The following is an 18,555-nucleotide window of genomic DNA, read 5'->3' on the forward strand; positions in this document are numbered from 1 at the left end:
TCTCTCTCTCTCTCTCTCTCTCTCTCTCTCTCTCTCTCTCTCTCTCTGTTTCTGTCTCTTTGTCTCTGTCTCTGTCTCTGTCTCTATTTCTATCTGTACCATGTGCACACAGTACCTGTGGAAGCCAGAAGAGGGCAAAGGATCCCTTGGGCTTGGAGTTAAGGATGGGTTTGTGAGCAGCCATATGCTGGGAATTGAAGTTGTGTCCTTTAGGAAGAGCAGCCAGTTTTAAGCATTGAGCCATCTCTCTAGCTGTTGATATCTTAGCCCTTATCATATAATATCCTGGTGTCTGTAAGAACACACCATGTACATAGGTTGTGTATCACAGCATTTGCTCTTTTCTGTCACCACCACCTGCTCTGCAAGCCCCGTGGAGACCACGCTTGTTTCTGGTGTGCTCTCAGCCGTGTGCTAAAGAATGGAAAGGTATGGAATCAGCAAGTGTGTGCATTTGGGACTAGAGTACCCTGTGCAGTAGTCAGATGTCTTTTGACTGCCACATGCATGTCTCGGCACATGTGGAACCCACCCACCCCCGAATCAATGTATGTAACAAAGACCTTTCTTTTATTTTCCTTTTCTAAAATTTTCCTTTTAAAACAGAAATGTAGAGTCACAGCAACGGTTTAAAAGTGCACCTAACGGCCACCTGGGGACAGCTCACTATCCACTTTTTTTGTCCCCTCTTTGCCGTCCTTAGCACTGATTCATTCCCACCCGATGTTCTCACACAGTCCAGTCTCACACCCACCCTTGGGCTTAGATGACAGCTTCGTGACACATGTCCCCATTAGCAGGAGAGCACAGTTAGGTGTTCTTTAGAAATGTGCCTTTGGTTTTGGCAGTTACACACCCACAGTTAAAAACACTTTACTGTCCTTCACTGTACCCCCGAGATAAAAAAGGATTTCCAGTCAGGTGTTTTCATCTATTCCTTAAAGCTCTCCGGCTGGCTTGGGAAGTGACTGACATGTGGTTTAGTTACCTGAGCAGTGTTAGAGCGTGACTTACTGACTAGCAGCCCCCTGCCCCCTGCCCCCTACCCCCAGTTGTCTCAGAACGCCTTAGCTCTCTTGAAGTGATGAGTGCCACTGAATGATAGAATTAAGGGCAATAAGTACATGGGACTTACTTGTTGTTATTAATTTTTTTAACATTTTAGTCTTGATCCAGAGCAGAAGGAAATGTTAATTGAAGTAATCGAGAAGCTTCTGAAAGATAAGAGCACAGTGAGTACTGTCTTTTAATGCCACTGAAATTGTGTTTGATTTTACTATGATTTACCTGGGTAGATTTGTTAGAACCATTTTTCTCTATTCCATAGCAGTGTAAAGCTTAGTGAAGCTCATGTCTAAAGTATTAAAACTGGACATATTGGTCCACACCTTTAATCCCAACACTTGAGAGAGAGAGGCAGGTTATCTCTGTGAGTTTGAAGCCAGCCTGGTATACATAGCGAGTTCCAAGTTGTCCAGAACTACCAAGTGAGACCCTGTCTAGAAACAAAATAACAACAACAACAACAACAAACTTAAACTTAACCAAAACAAGTATTAAAGACAAACTATAAAACAGAGATGTAAAATAGAATGTTCTTTCTTCACCCATCTTCGCTGTAGTTTGTTGGTTCCTTGGGTTTTTGATCAGGCTCTCATGTAGCCCAGGCCGATCTCTACTTCACAGCAGTGTGACCGCAGCGTCTCAAGGGGCAGCATTACAGGCATATTCTGTCATTCCCAGCTTCTGGAAAATTTCTAAACATACTAAAACATTTATCAAAATGTTTGTTCCCAAAAAATTCTCATACTTGAAGAAGGCTCGTTTTTGATAAGAGATACAGCTCTGATTAAATGAGTAATCCTTTGAGAATGTGCGTGTCCACCGGCGTCCCCTCTCCATGTCAGTCTATGTGTGCATTGGCAAAGTGACAAGACTAAGGAATCAGGTGGCTTGGAGGCGGTCTGCTGGTGTCGGAGCTATGGCTTCTGTATCTACTTTTTACTACTCAGCTGCTTAGGAAATGTTCATAGGTTGTGCTCCGGATCATGGACCGCTACCCAGAAGGTCTCTATGTTACGGCTCCTTTAGTTTATGGATTCCTACATGGTCTGTCCATGTGCAGTGTTCAGTTGAGTAGACTGTGTTCTTGTTTTGTTAGAGTGTTTCATAGATGTCTAGTAGGTCTGTGTTGTTCAAACTGTGTTTCTTTGTTGGTGTTGTGCCTTTTTTTTAAGGACTATATTTATTTATTTTGTATGTGTGCATACATATATATGTGTGTGGGCACAGCTGCCATGCCGTGTGTGTGTGTGTGTGTGTGGTCATAAGAATACTTGCAAATTTGGCTCCCTCTTCCCATCTTGAGGCATTCTGGGCTTAGAACTGAGGTGATGGTCATCAGGCTGAGTGGTAAGTACCTTTACCCACTGAGCTGTTTGCTGGCCCACGCCTGCTGTTTGTACTGAAAAGTGGGGTGTTGGAGTTTCTCTTCAGTTCTATCAGTGCTTGCTTTGCCTACTTAGGAATTCTGATATTGATATGTATGTTTATAATAACTATCTTTTGTTATTAATAAATTGTCTTTTTATATTTAGTAATAATGTCTGTTGTTTGATTTACAGTCATTCTAATTCATGATTGTTTTCACACTTTGATTTTCCCATCTTCCATATTGAGGTTGTACTTTTTAATCTAGTTGTCTTCTATAGGTAGGCTATAGATGCTCTATGCCTTTTGACTTTTAATTAAATCATACAGTAACTGCCTTCTGAGTGGGACGGGAGATTCACTTACATTTAGTGCTGTGTTACTTGAATCAGTTGAGTTCCTAGCTCATGTTTTACTTGGTTTTCTTTCTTGTGTGTTTTTTTTCCATTCCCCGTTTGTTATTATTAGCACTAAATGTGTATTTTACTAAATACTTCATATCCTTTATTTTCCTCACTGCTTATCTTGACAGTATCATTGTGTTGTCATAGTTATGCATAGCAGTTATTGGATTCCATCCCTAAGCTATCTAAACCTCTTCGGGGTAGAATGTATTAGAAATCTTCATTGTATTTCTTCTGTGCATAGTTGACATATAGGTGGTATCAGATAGAGCCAGACTTCCTGAGTAAGTTGAGGGAATCCTGCTGCTTTTTGTCCATTATATGACAAGCCTGTTGCCTGCTTCAGGGATCCAAATAGGAAGCCTGTTATCCGTTCTCACATAGCTTCACTGTAGTTTTAAAAGTTCTTGTTTTCTTTTGTCCATAGGATATTTGCCAAGTACTGGAGAATGCTGAGACTTAGAGCAGTTCCTTAGTTTACATGTAGTTTACCACTATTTCTGCTCCATTGTAAACTTAACAGAAATTTGGAGACAACTGGGTGTTGTGGTATACACCTTTAATACCAGCACTAGTGAGGCAGAGGCAGGCAGATCTCTGTGAGTATGAGGCCAGCCTGCTCTACAGAGGGAGTTCCAGGGCAGCCAGGGTTACACAGTGAAATCTTGTCTTGAAACAACAACAACAGCAAAAGATGAGAAGAAAAAGAAAAGTACAGTTTGAAGACTATCCTAAAAGAGAATCTTGCATGTGCATTTATTGGTCCAGAGAGGGTATCTGCTCCCTCCCCTCTGTTTTTTTCTGTTGGCTTCAGGCTTGCTCTGAAGACCAGGCTAGCCTTGAATTTGCTGCTAACCCTTCTGTCTTGAGCTTGTGATCCTCCTCCCCTGATTTCCCACGTGCTGGGATCACACCCTGCTGGGTAGGCTGCATCTTATTATCATGGGTCTGAACTACAGTCTTAGCTATTAGAATTGAGTTTGTTTCATGTTCCACGGTGTCTTTTAAGGGTTTCTAATTCATGAAGTTGTTTTGAGTTGAAATAGCTATTATATGCACAATCTTCAGCTGACTCCACAGAATAAGGTGTTAAAAAATATTCTAACTGAAAAGTAGATGGGTCAGAAAGGAGTACAGTGGACACACTTTCTTGTGAATTCAGTTGCCAGCTATTGATTCCTGACTGTTTATTTCCAAAATAAGGAAAAATACTGAATAGTAGGTATCATTAGTAGGTGTTTGATATTTGATGGTTAGCTTTTAGTATCTGATACTTTTTTTTGTTGTTGTGTGTGATACACTATTAAGAGAGGATAGGTACACTTTTCCCCATATTTTAATGTTAACATTGACATCTGAAATTAAGAAAGAATCCTCCCCTCCCTCCAGGGGGAACAATCTTCATGAAGTATGAGGGTGGCTTGCTGGGAAGAAGGCTTCAGTGGAGGAGGGTAGGAGAGGACAGTGAACATGCAGTGTCAGAGCACAGTGTATGTGTGTGAAAGTCTCAAAATAAAGTTTAATAAATTAACAATCACAAATTACATACATTTAAAAATTTCCCAATCAAATGAGCCAATCTAGTCATTTCTTCATTTTGAGTTTATTCGCTGGTCCAGTATGGTGATCTTTATAATGATGATTTTTGTGTTACTGAAAGTACAGGATATGAAAGATACCACTGTATTTAAAACTTAGCCTATGGAGGGGTTTTAAAATGAGATCTTGAAGGCCATTTATGTGTGAGAAGCCTATGGCTGCAAAAAGACAAGCGTGTGGCTTTTTAAAAAGAAACCACTTTGGATCCAGGCACACAGTTTTGGTAACAGCTGGACAAAAAAAGGTAATGTCATTTAGGTTACAATCATTTGAAGGCATCTTTGTGTTTACAGAGACATTTAGAAAGCTCACACCTGCAGTCAGTAATTAGAAAGGAATACTTTGCCTATATATTTGTCATGTTCAGTCAGTGGTTACAGTGTTTCTTATCGTAATCTTTGTTACAAGACCTGGACTCAGTACTTTCATTATGTTAGCATAATCGAGTTTACTACAAACCTTGCCAAGTGTTTCCTTATAAGTGCATTCTTAAATCTATAACGCTTGTTTATTTTTCTTTGAAATAAAGAAATTCATATTTGCTGAGCATTTAAAACACAAAACCAGATATTTAGAATGTCTCAAAGGCAAGAAGATGCTCAGTTTTTTTTGAGTTAATTTTAAAGAAACCTCATCAAAGCATTTAAATTTCTCAGGAAGATAAATGACATGAATGGTTTCCAAAAAGAGGAGTCCTTTATGAATTTTTGATGACTCAAAGTTTCCTTGACTTGAGGTACAGAACTTTGTTTAATGAATAGGCTGATAACTTATAGCTAAACTGTAGGGACAAGGTACCATTTTCTAAGTTACTGATTTAATGCTGGTAAAAGCCTCACTGTTCTGGGGAAAAGAAGAAAGCCCACCCCTGAGTTTGTGCAGATGTTTTATTGTGATGGATCTATTATCCAGCTATTAGAAGATAAATGACTGATCTTTCCTATTTTCCATGCCTCGAGAAAATTGAAATAAGAAGGGGAATATCATTTGGGCTGTATGATTAGGACAGGTTGGATAGCCATTAATTTAAGGGAAGAAAATCTTGGCAGGATTGGCTAACTTATACCATCTTATCAATCAAACTGTGATACACTTCTTGTGATGACCCAGCACTCAGATTTTTGTAATGTTCATTAGAATTCATGACAAAATAGATGCAAGGAAACGTTTTGTACCCTTCATAATTTTATAGAAAATTTATTGTTATTAGAGGAACCATTTGCTTAGTGTGATTTTTTTCATTACCAGCTTGTCAACTAGCATAGATAATCTAGAGAAAATATGAACTCTGTAGATGGGATGTCACTTTTGTTGATGGTTCATGTAGTTTACCTTGGAGCACAGCTAATGGCTGAAGTTCATAGCAACAGCACAGAAAAACGTGGCAACCAAGGGGAGATAAATGAACCACGTTTATTGCTTTAATATAAAAAATACATAAATGGAAAGCTGCATTTGAATGTGACGAGCTCCTTGCAGCTGTGCTGGAGTGATTTATTCCCACTCTGTGGAGAGCTGCTGTTGACACAGTGAGATGGGAATGAACTGTTTGGTTTTTGGAAGCCAATATTTTTGGTTTTAAAATCTAAGTAGATCATTTTATTTTAATTCTGAATGTTTTATGGATATTGAACATTTAATAGACCCAAATGATCAATTCTTCGGCTTGTGTTTATCAGAAGCTCTCAGATTGTTTAAAACAATCACACAATCCAGTGATGCAAGTTTCTGGAATGGTCATTGCTGCTTCGTGACAATGCTCTTTTTTTTACTTTCTTCCTGTTTTAGTGTTTCCTGAACCCTTGTTTGTACTTAACTGATGACTTTCTCTCCCTCCTGGGGTACCGTGGTGTTTTGCAGTGTGTTAGTGCCCCACAGTTGCCTGATTATTGCTCTGACTTGATAACTTAATATCCTGCAGCAACTGATTTCCCGTTCCATTGGTTGCTATCTCACCATCTGAAAAAATTCATTCTGTGTTAAAAACCACTGATTTTAGATAGCATTTAAAAAATGAAAATTATTTAAAACTTAAAATGAGCTGCCTTACAGATTATTTTAAGATATACCTAATTTTTTTAAATTTAACATTCTTTACCAGTTATTATTTATGATAGTAATTGATTTGTATATAAAATATATTGATTTTATGACTCATAAATAGGCGTTAATTCTATAGTTTGATGTTGCAAGTGTGGTTATCTTAAGAGACTTCTACATTGTTAATTTTAATCTCATATAACCACAGTTGTGAGTTGCTATGACTGCATTTGAAGAGTAATTCATGCAGGAGACATCAACATGTGCAGTTGCAAACATGCACTTAACATGCTTTCCATATCAGCAGCAAATAGGAAGTTAGACACATAATGCATTTTTATTTAGCTCACACAAATAATCAATTCTTTGCTTTTTCGATTGAGGTGCATACATGCTGGGACCAGCAGGCACCAGTCCATGGGTAGGGCCGGAGTCAATAAATGCAGCTTCACGCTTATACTGATTGGTAATTCATAAAATCCCCACAGGACTTGAAACTTGTTTAGCATAATAGCAAGTCTATATTCTGGGCTGTTTTCTTCCAATTGTGTTGTTGGTTGCATATTAATAAACTAAATGGCAACCAAGTAGAGGGACAAACACTCAAAATATGAATATCATTGTAGCTAATATTTTTCAAAAAGTACCATTTCAATAAGTTATATTTCTATTTAATTGCTTATTTTTAGTCATTGGGGAAATTTTAGATACTAAAAGGAAAATCCCCAGTGTTTAGAAAGAATATGATAATAATTTGTTTTTTTTAAAACTCCATTATACTAACTGTACATATATCTATGGTACACATATAGAAGACTTTGTGTACTAAATAGTCTGCTTGCCTTGTACCTTTATACTAAAGGAATCTTAGTTTCACCCAAGAGTTGTAAGAGCATGACAATTCAAAAGTCAACATTTGAGATTTCATTAATTGGTCTAGGGGAAAGCTGCCACCTCTTGGCAGTATATTATTCTGAGTCTTACGTATGATATACTAACATTTCAGTCACTGTATTTTCTTAATAAATTATATTGCTAAAAACAAATGGATTAAAATGTGTATGATGTAAAGTGTGCTTGCATTAAAAATACCCTGAGTTCTTTGTCATGTAAGCCCGTTGTGGAGTCATGGCCAGCTCAGTTTAAGCTGGGCGTGGTATCTCTGTGGTTGCCTTGAATCTCTTTCTGAATGTTATTACTACTAAGAAAGCATCTTGACATTAAAGCTTGCATTTGTTTTAAAAAGAAAACTGAATTATTAATATTTAATTCATGTACAATATATTAGAATTTAACGGATAAAATAAGATAACCCTGATTTATTTCCCATAAAGTTAGTTTTCTATACTAATTACAGCACTTAATAGTATTGTTCAAGGAAAGGATACTTTGTATTACTCATTTTAACTCAATGACTGGAACTTTCAATCTTATTGTCCACTGACTAGCAGGTTGGATGGATACAGAGTGTATTTTAATGAGTTACTATTTCTTTCTTCTTAGCTGGTGGCTGGCAGTGTGGTGATGGCTTTTGAAGAAGTGTGCCCGGATAGGATCGATCTGATTCACAGGAATTATCGCAAGCTTTGTAACCTACTGGTTGACGTGGAAGAGTGGGGGCAGGTGGTCATAATCCATATGTTAACAAGATACGCTCGGACACAGTTTGTTAGTCCTTGGAGAGAGGTGAGTGCTCATTGGTTTCCCGCTCAGGAAGTGGACTGAGGGAGTGGATTAACTTTTACAAAATGTGCAACAAACAGTAATGAATCAGGAATCTGCATTTTAGTGAGAACTCATTTTGCTGAGTGTCAAGTGTTTTGACAGTGACTGGTTCCTGTTTAAATATGTACTGTGTAATCTTTCATGAGATACCTGGCAAGAGGCCCCTGTTAGGACACACAGGATCACGTGACATTATCAACCCCTGGGGTTTGGTTTTTGGGTTTTTGATTTTTGGGCTTTTTTGGGGTTACTTGTAGTTAAGTGTACAATTTTGAGCACTATTATCTTCTGGACTAATTTGCAAAAGTAGGTAAGTGAATTGACCGTGAATTCATACTCAGGGTGACTGAGGTAAGTGAATCGACCGTGAATTCATACTCAGGGTGACTGAGGTAAGTGAATCGACCGTGAATTCATACTCAGGGTGACTGAGGTAAGTGAATCGACCATGAATTCATACTCAGGGTGACTGATCTCTGTATAAGTAAACTACTATTGAGTCTCTTCCCCAGTTTTATACTTTCAAAGTACTTTTTTTTTTTACTTGAAGTGTGTGAAATCAGTAGTTAAACTTCCTATAAAGTGAATTTATTTTTGTTGGCAGATTGTTATTAACAATTTGTCATATTCTTTACAATAAAACTTAGAAACTTTAATTGTATTGTATAGTTTGTAATAGAACTGACTTACCGTTTCTATTTGACAATCAAATGTAAATTTTAACTTGTATAAGGAATCTTAAGCAGTACTATAATAGTACAGTTATCTTTTGAGTTATTTTTAATGCAATATTTTTAATTTTCTGTATGTGTATATGTTTGTATGTATGTGTACATGCATGCATGTATAAGTGCATATATGTATGCATGTGTATATATGCATGTATATGTTTGTGTTCATGTACATGCATCTGTTTACATGAATGTGTGCACATGTACATGTGTGTTGTGTATAAGTGCCTGTATATGTATGTTTTCATGTTCTTGCATGTGTGCATGTATGGGCATAAATGTATTTTTGTGTGCATGCATGTGTTTTTACAGTTGTGTGTGTGGTCATGCATGTACGCACTCCACATGTAAGTAGGTCACTTCTTAAGTAGGTCAGAGCTGGGCATTGAACTCAGGTCCTCTGCTTCAGCAGCAGGCACTCTTAACCAATAACCAGCTGTCTTAACCAGCTGTCTCTCTGGCCCCATTATTACAAACTTGAAAAATCAGTTGTGAGCTCTACCCAACTGATTATACAGCATTTAGAACATTCTGCTTTTTAAAATTAAAAGTAATACTAATCTGAGAGGAAAATGTAAATAAAATTTCAGAAAGTGGGTATATTATCATAGATATTTTAAGTGACATTACAAGCTTACAAATAATTGTAAAGTATTTAATACATTTTTCTACATTGACTTACATTTTAGTATAAAATGATTAAAACATTTTTATGTATCTCTATCTCCTTGAACACTATGTCTCAGTTTGTTGGTTTTTCTGGTTACTTTTGGGGGCCGGGGGTTGGGGAAGCTAGGGCTTCCACATGTAAAAGCTGAGTCTACCACTGAGCTGAGTCCTCACAGTCCTCCTGTGCTAGAAGTTTTAAGGTTTTTTTTGGGAGAGAATGTCTCCTTGTGGAGCCCATTAACTTCATTGTAAGTAAAGTGGTTGCCTTGTTCTACAATATATAAAAGTTTCTTATGCTATATATGATTTAAATCTAAGAAGTGTTACTATTTGTGAAAATTAATTTATTATTGACTAGCGGTCAGTTTGAAGACTGTTTGACTAAATGGCCTTCTTGTGTGTATAAACATAGCTTATGTTGTTTCTTTAACCACTGTTAACACTTAAAATTTTTATTTTGTTTTCATTTTATTCTCAAAACAATCTAGCACCTGTATGCAAATGATTTGTTGCCTTCTTAGTGGATAGAAACAGGAGAAAAGCACACTTGTATCTTCTAAAAATATGTATCATTTATTAAAATGAAAGTTTTATAGCTCAGTTTTCTCTTTGAGTTTAATTTCATCTTATTGTAGATGAAATAAGCAAAACCATATACAAAGTCAAGGATGCGTTAAATTCTACTCTTACATGTATATTTGTGATATATATATATATATATATACACACACACACACACACACACACACACACACACGCACGCAGAATGTGTAGGGCCTGAGCACGTGTGAGTGGGCAGGGTGTGTGGGGGGGTGGGGTATATGTGTTAGGGGATTGGGGTGGAGTGTGTATGGGGGTGGATGGTGGGGGACAGTGGGGGGACAGGGTGTGGGTGTATGGCGTGTGTAGTGTAGTGTGGGCAGTGTGTGTGTGTGTGTGTGTGTGTAGGCGAGGTATGTAGTGTCGGTTGGGGGTGGAGTATGGGCAGGCGGAGTGTGTGGGCGGAGGGTAGGTGGGCGGGGTGTGGGTTGCTGAGGAGCCAGAATACTGGAGCTCAGGGTTTGACTAAATGCGTTTTGACTTCTCAGTGCAGCTTGCACACGATTTCCTTTGAGACAAAATGCATTGACTTAAAGGAAAGAGAAAAATCATTTAGGTAGGTTTGTAGATTTTCATTAGTTTAAATCATACTCCTTTTTTAAAGTTTCAAAAGTACTTACAATATATAAAATAAAAGCTAATTTTTTTATAATCTATTGGTTGACCCTTGAGAGGCAGTTGTTGGTAACCGTTTAATTTCAGTTATGCTGAGAGTTATAATTTTATGATGGATAAACATTTCACTTTATTTCTTTATGTAAGATGCTGTAAATTGATCTCAATTTAGGAAAAAAAACCTCTTTGATTAAGTTCTATTTCGGCATCTTGTTTAGCCCAACATACCCTGGATATTAGGATTATATCTGTGTGTTTTCTTAATGTTCTATAAAGAACCTTTGAGAGAGAAAGATACATATAATCAGTACTTGCTGTAGTTTCAGAGCTAGAAACCACAACAAGCTCTTTGTACATGGACACTAGATAAACTATGCTTTGAATGTGCCAACATTTGGGTCACGCCCATAGCACAGTCCTTCTTTTAACTTACCTGAGTCTTTCTTCGTTCTGATTGCTGGAGATACTTAGAGCAAGAAGCTGGGATATCTGTACTCCTGGTGGCTCTCTGACTGTCTTAATGTTGCTTTCATCTCTTTAGGACTGCCTTTGGTTAGTTTAGTTTAAAAGTTGTTGGACTGGGATCTGGAGAGATGGCTCAGTGGTTAGGTACAGTGCTTTGAGGAGTACCCCAAGTGGGAAGTTCCATTCCTAGCACACTTGGTGGCTCACAGCTGCCTGGAACTGCAGCTTCCAGGGGATCCCGTGCAGGCACCTGTACTCATGTGCACATGTCCACACAGACATGTACTCGTGCACATTAGTAAAAATAAGATAATACTTTGTAAGACTAAAACTCTTAAACACAGTATAGATGCAGTTGAAAGAAACAGAGACATGTTCAGCTCTATATCTGCTTTCTGTTTTATAAAATGTTTTAAATGTTTTTATAGTAAAGTTTTTTTTTTTTTTTATAGCTAAGGCTGTCACAGTAGAAAACACAGTGGAACGATAGTTTGATTGAGGACTGAGGACTTTCTGGCCTTCCTGGGATCAGTGGGGGAAAAAAATGTTTGATCACTTCATTAATTACAGTCATAGGCAGAAATCCTTTCCATAAGTACTGTGCAAATACCCTACATAAATCAAGGGTGTTTTACCTTAAGTAAGAATGTGCCAGTGGGAAAATTAACATCTCAACTTAGAAGTTACTAAAAATAGAAATTTTCATATCACACCAAATTTAGTTTCCCTTGTATTAAATGTGAAAAATGATACTCTAATTTATCATTTTGATGTACTTACATAGTGGATAGTTTGTGTTGGTCTTGGTATATTATCACAGCAAGAGAAAGGTAACTAAGGCAGAAGTTGGTACGAGAGAGTCTAAAATTGCTGTGACAGACCTGACAGAAGCAACTTACAAAAGAAAGAGTTTATGGTGGGCTTGTAGTTTCAGAGGGTTAGAATTCATGACCATCTTGGTGGGGGAATCACAGCATGCAGGCTTGTCTCTGAAGTAGTAGCTGAGATCTCACATCCTGAGAGACAACCATGTGACAGGGAGAGCTAACAAGAGTGGCATAGGCTTTTTGTAACTCCAAGCCCACCCACAGTTCCTCACATCCTCCAATAAGGCCACACCCCCTAATCCTTCCTAAACAGTTCCACAAACTGGGGATTAAGTACTCAAACATGAGTCTATTGGGGGCATTCTTACTCAAACCACCATGTTAGGCAGTCAGAATTTTCATGTCTATTTACAGATAAAGATACTGAGACATAAAGATTTTAGCAGTTCACTTAAGCCAATACTGTGTAGGAAAGGTAGATGAAGAGACAGTTATCTGATTCTAAAGACCATCATCCTTTCCTTTATATTACATAACCTATTGTTTGTATTTGCTTATTGGTTTCCTGTCAAAGGTAATCTCAGAGCCCCTAGTCTATAGCACTCGATTATATAATATCTCTAATTAAATATGCCTTCCAAAGAGAAGAATCCCATTTTTCTTTGAATTTGAGTGTATGAGAATGTAGGCCAGAAAAATACTTCAGGTTCCTGTTCTGTAAGTGGCTGCGTCATCTCACTGAGATAGGATTTCTCACTGAACCTGGAGCTATGCTGGTAGCCAGCAAGCACCTAGGGCCTCCCACAGGCTTATTATATGGGTATGGAGGATTCAAACGCAGGTCTTTGTGTTTGTATAGCAAGTGCTGTTACTGCTGAGCTATTTTCTCTTTTTGAATTCCTAAGAATACTTATGTTAATATTCTTGAAGGGTAGTTTTTTGGAAATTATTAGAAATATTTTTTGAGGTGAGCTGTTGTGCATATTTTTGTCAGTCAATTCTCAAATGAACACATCATATAGAAATAAGCTTCTTCAGGGCCAGAAGAGATTTTTAATTTAGTTTATTTGCATCATTATAGATGAGTATTTAGGCTGTTTATATGTAAATGTACGATTTGAGGAACAATTAAGTGTTGACAAAGTAGATTGCAGTCATATCAATTGCAGTGCGTTTTCCATAATTTTTCTAACTGACATCTTTGATGATAAATAGTGGATGCCAAGTCAAAGCCGATTATACAGTGTACTAGGAATTCATGGGGCTGTCAGAGAGAAGACCGATTGACTTTAAATTTACATATTAATGAGAAGATTTGTTAAGAGTGTGCTTGACTATAGAAAATAACAGCATATTTATAGGGCACGGCATTTTATAAATAAAGCTGATGCAGGAAAATGGAAATTAAACCTTTTAGGTTAATAAATTCAAGAGACTACTAAAATGTGGATTTACATTTTTATTTTCTTAAATTTACCTTACTCTTTGCAGTCTGCATCAGCTGGTTTTCTATTCTAGGTCAAATTTGTATAATTTTCAAGGATACGACATTATTAAGCATTTTCTTTGTCATTGAAGCCTGTTATAGGAAAGGATATAAGTCTCTAACATAAAGTTGCTTATATAAAAATAATGGATCTCAAAAGAAATACATTTATTTTGAAAATAAATATAAAACAAAGTGAATGCTTAAGAGTGGTTTAATATACTGGTTTCTCTTCAGATCATACAAATCTTTCTTCCTTTAAGAGCTATTTAAAATAAAATGAAACAAGTAAACAAACAAAACCCAAGAAAGCTGAGCCCCACTCCCCCGTCATTAGCTGTACGCTGATACTGAATGAAGCTGTTCGGTGTTGACAGGAAAGCTTTCAGTATGTAGATCCAGTTCTGTTCACATTTCTAGGAGATGGAAGATTTGTAACAATTATCAAAACTGTTTACTTTGAAACTTAAAAATAAATCTTCACCATGATCATTTAGAATGTGACTCCAGGCTCGCAGTTCTCGTGGCATTATCACTTCATTTGGTAACTTGGAGTGAGCGGTTGACTTTTGTCATTCTCTGTACTTCTGTACTTGAGTTTATAGAACCTTAGATAGGCGTAAGGACATTCTAAGGTTGGAGTTTTGCTTGGAGTGTTTTTAGTACACATATCTTTTCAGAGATTGTTAGAAAATAACTTATTAAAATGCACACTATATGTGTAACCATATGCATGTATACATATCGTATGTGTGGTTCTTTTCAAGAGATTAATTTAAAAACAAATTTTGTAGTGTATCTCACCAGTGGACTATTACTGGATTTTGCTGTTCTTTAGAATCTTTAAAAATGAAATACTGAGGATTTCTTATTGAATATGGTTTTTACAATACAAATGAAACAAGTTTGTGTGTCAGCCGACAGCTGTTGACAAAGGCTTTAGCACAAGTGAACCATGGAGCTGTGGGCCTGGGGCTGGTAGGGAGATGGGCTCTGTCTTCTACTTGTTTATGGCACATTCAACGTAAAGATCCCTATTCTTTTGTTCATTGTTCTTGATTGAATGTTTAGTCCTAGGAGATTTCTTTTGTTAAAAGTAGTTTTAATTTTATCCAAGTAATATGCACCTGCTTTTAAACATCTTTTATTTAATATTTGACAGTTTCATAGTCATGTTCTTGATAATATATACTCCCTGCACCTTTTTCTTTTAAGTTTAATAATACTGTAGGCTTATGAGAGGTATCTCCTGTTGTATCCTTCTCCATGCCTGGCTTCCCTGACGCTCTTAGTATGTGATCATGTGTTTGCAGTTACTTTTAAGATTCCTAAGTAAGGCACACTTTAAAAAACTATTTCCTGACAACAGTTTTAGATATTATCTATCAACCTAGTACTGTAGAAATGGAGAGTCCTCCATTTTCAGTTCTAAACATTTTATCTGTTACGTTTCTCTTCAACCTGAACAGTTCCTTGTGTTGCTTCTAGAAGATTTCCTGTGTGTAAATTCTTAAATTTTGCTCAGCTGAAAATATTTTGATTCCATTTTTTTATTTTTTTATTTTTGAAGAAGGGTTTTGATCCGTAGAATTCTTTGTGGTCCATTGTTTCTGGTCAAGAATTAGTTGCAGTCACTGTACTTCTGTGTCTAACATACGTATATTTAAATGTCATAATAGCCATGATAAATATCATAATTGTATTCACTGCAGTGTGATTATATTTACCTCTTTATCCTCTCTCATCCCTCTCCAATCCTGCCAACCCCACTTTTCATCTCAACTAGTCCCTCCCTCCCTTCCCCTCCTTTCCCCTCCCTTCCTCCCTCCCTTCTTCCCCAGCAGCTGTGTGTTTTGGGGTGTGTGTGTGTGTTGGGGGGTATTGCTGCTGGTGTCTGTTGATGATTGCAGTGAGGGGCACGCCATATCCAGAAGCGTGTGCACCACGTTTCTTCCCATCCGTTGGTTTCCACAATCTTTTGCTCCATCTTCTCTGGGTTCTCTAGGCCTCAGTTGGATTAGCATAGCCATCCCACTTGGGACCAGATGCTCATCAGTCACTGAATCTCAGCAGTGACCAGTTATGGGTCCTCATCTTGACCGTCACTCATGACTGAAAGAAGCTTGTCTGACCAAGAGCTTAAAGAGTTGTATAAGATATAGACGGTACATGTACTAAAGTCTCATATCTCTGTGTTTTATGAATAGAGTCCATTTGTTTGTTTATTTTCTTTGGGGAGAGAGCTAGGGCTGAGCCCAGGACCTTATGTTTTTGAGTAAGCACTCTACCACTGAGCTAGCTACATGTCCAGCCCATTGCTTTCTTTGTCTTGAGACTGGGTCAGGCTGGACTTGAACCACCTACATTATCTCTTTTGTTCTTGAATCTGAGAGTCTCTTCCTTCTGCCTCCCAAATGCAGAGATTACAGGTGCTCTCCATGCTGGTCTCGTGAGCCTCCGTTATTTTTGACTGCATCTGGTTTTCTTCAGTGCCTTTGGAGTGCTGATTTTACAACGGTTTGAGAGAGTGTATCGAGTGAAGGCATTCCAAGTCTGAGGGAACTGAAGCTACAGTTCGTGAAGTGCATCTCAGCTCCAGGTGGAGGGCCTTTAAGTGTTTCCCACATATCCCTGTGAACCCACTGACTCTGACCTTCCATCACTTCCTCTTAGCTAGGATTACTTCATTGCCCTCTGATACCTGTCACCCACTGTAAAGATGCTGTGACAGGGCTAGAGAGCCATGCATGCCTCAGGAAACGATGGCTTCTTTTCAAACAGCTGGATTCTCATTTTTTTAGTACATCCACACAGAGTAAAGTGTCTACCATATTCTTCACTGATTTCATGTAAGTTTGAAGAGATTGTAGTTCTGAAAGAATGTTTAAATCTTGGCTTTTAAGAGATGTGTATACACATAGTGAACGTAGAGTGAGTGAAAAATAAGTGCTCTGACAAAGTTCTCGAATCTCAAGGATAGGCCAGTTTTATTTTGATTACATTGCAATGCATTTTAAAGATTTATTTATTTTTATTCTCTGTGTTTGGCCTGAATGTATATGTGAACACTGTAAGCATGCTTGGTACCTGCAGAGGCCAGAAGAGGGCATCAGATAACCTAGAACTCCACTCCTAGGCCTGAGCCCTTTGCAAGAGCAGTGAGTGCTCTAACCACTGGGCACATCTCCAGCCCCGCATCACTGTATCTTTTGATCCCTTAAGTAGGCATCTGGTCTGTGGAGAGGAAGTTGCACTGTAGGCTGGACATTGTTGATCTGTAGCACTTGCCTCTTTGTGGTCATCTACATTGCTGACTCATTCCATTTTATAAAATTTGTTATGAAAACGTTGACATTTAAAAACAGCAGTTCATTGTAGCTTCACGTACTTGAAGGTGTTGATGGTAGATAAAAATGAGAGTTCTTACTCTGACGTCCAGATGCCGGCTCTTCTTCCACGGTGCCTTCTAGTTCATGTCTAACATAGAGAATAGCAGTATCTCTCCAAATAGAGATCAGTGCGCGTGCACACACACACACACACACACACACACACACACACACACCGGGGGGGGGGAGAGAGAGAGGGAGGGAGGGAGGGAAACAAGCTCGGTGAAAAGTTGAGTAATTAAGATGAAATGCTCACTGCTAGGGTCCAGCAGTAGATTTGGACAGGCAGAAAATGAATCAGTGAACTAGAAGATAGGTCAGTAGGTCAGTTTAAGTGATCTAGTCTGTGGAGCAGGAAATGGATGACGTGAAATGAGCAGAGAGCGACAGTAAAATCCTGATGAAGCCTGTTGGGTACCCTCAGATGTGCTTTTACACAATATAATGCCTGAAGCAAAGAGGAGAGGGAGGGGCTAAAGGAGCATCTGAAGACACAGTGACAGAACACTCCAGACCTGATAAAAGATACCCATTGATCTAATCAAGAAACTCAAGTTCTTGGTAAGGAGTTCTGGATCCGTACCAGGACCACCACCCTCTGTTGAACGTCAGAGATGAGGAGAGTCTTGAATATAGCCAGAGAGAAGGATACTGTGTGCAAGGTTTTAGCTGCCTTCCTATCACAACCACCTGTTCTAGAAGGTAGTAGTTCAAGAAACAGATTTTTTTTTTTTGAGACAGGATCTCTATGTATCCCTGATTGCCCTGGAATTCTGTGTTGTCAAGGCTAGCCACAAACTCAGAAAGATCTTCTGGGGCTGGTGAGATGGCTCAGTGGTCAAGAGCACTGGCTGTTCTTCCAGAGGTCCTGAGTTCAGTTCCCAGTGATCACATTATTGCTCATGACCATCTTCTGGCATGCAGGTGGACATGCAAACAGAACACATATGCATAAGTCAAGTCAAAAAAGTTTAAAAGATCTACCAGACCCTGCCTCCCGAGTGCTGGGATTAAAGATGGGTGCTGTTACTCACAGCTTTTGTTGTATTGAAAGAAGTAAAACTGTCAACTAGAAAGGCTATATCTGGCAAAGTTAGCCTCCAAAATGGAGAAACCATTATATTATGGTGTGGACGTACCTATTCATCTAAATTTCTTGATATATTTTCAAGTAAGAATAGACAGGAGGTCACGGAGTCCCCAGACACTTAGTATATCTGTCTTTAAAGTTCATTAGTCATTTGAGTATTACAGTTTCTTTGCTTTTGTGATATACAGATTCACAGGAAAGTCACACAGTCAGAGTTTTAATAATTGTGTGTGCGTTAGTGCCACAAAGCACTTTATAAACTTGTAGTTGTCATTCTCTCTCTGGCAGTCCCAAAGTTGGCTTGCTGATGCTTGCATCCTGGGTCTTGTGAACACTAGGGAGTTATAACCTTTGTTTGCAGGGCCACCAGTACCGGATACTTCTTCTGTGTGTTCTTCCATGTAATTGAAATGGGAGTTTTCCAGAGTCCTTCTTCCCTACTCTTAATTTAGAATACCAGTATATGTACATATGTATCTTGTTCT

At 38.2% G+C, this 18,555-nt stretch overlaps 1 protein-coding gene across 1 annotated transcript in view; it reads left to right on the top strand.

The window, feature by feature from the left end:
- Positions 1 to 18,555, top strand: part of Ap3b1 (adaptor related protein complex 3 subunit beta 1) — a 194,903-nt gene that overhangs the window by 40,609 nt on the left and 135,739 nt on the right. Inside the window, exons 6-7 of the mRNA XM_028760108.1 lie at positions 1,166 to 1,232; positions 7,977 to 8,159. Of these exons, the coding sequence (XP_028615941.1) occupies positions 1,166 to 1,232; positions 7,977 to 8,159 (250 nt within the window). The remainder of the gene's footprint in view (positions 1 to 1,165; positions 1,233 to 7,976; positions 8,160 to 18,555) is intronic.

The sequence above is a fragment of the Grammomys surdaster genome, unplaced genomic scaffold (assembly GCF_004785775.1).
Source record: "Grammomys surdaster isolate TR1022 unplaced genomic scaffold, NIH_TR_1.0 126391, whole genome shotgun sequence".
In the NCBI taxonomy this organism is placed as follows: domain Eukaryota; kingdom Metazoa; phylum Chordata; class Mammalia; order Rodentia; family Muridae; genus Grammomys; species Grammomys surdaster.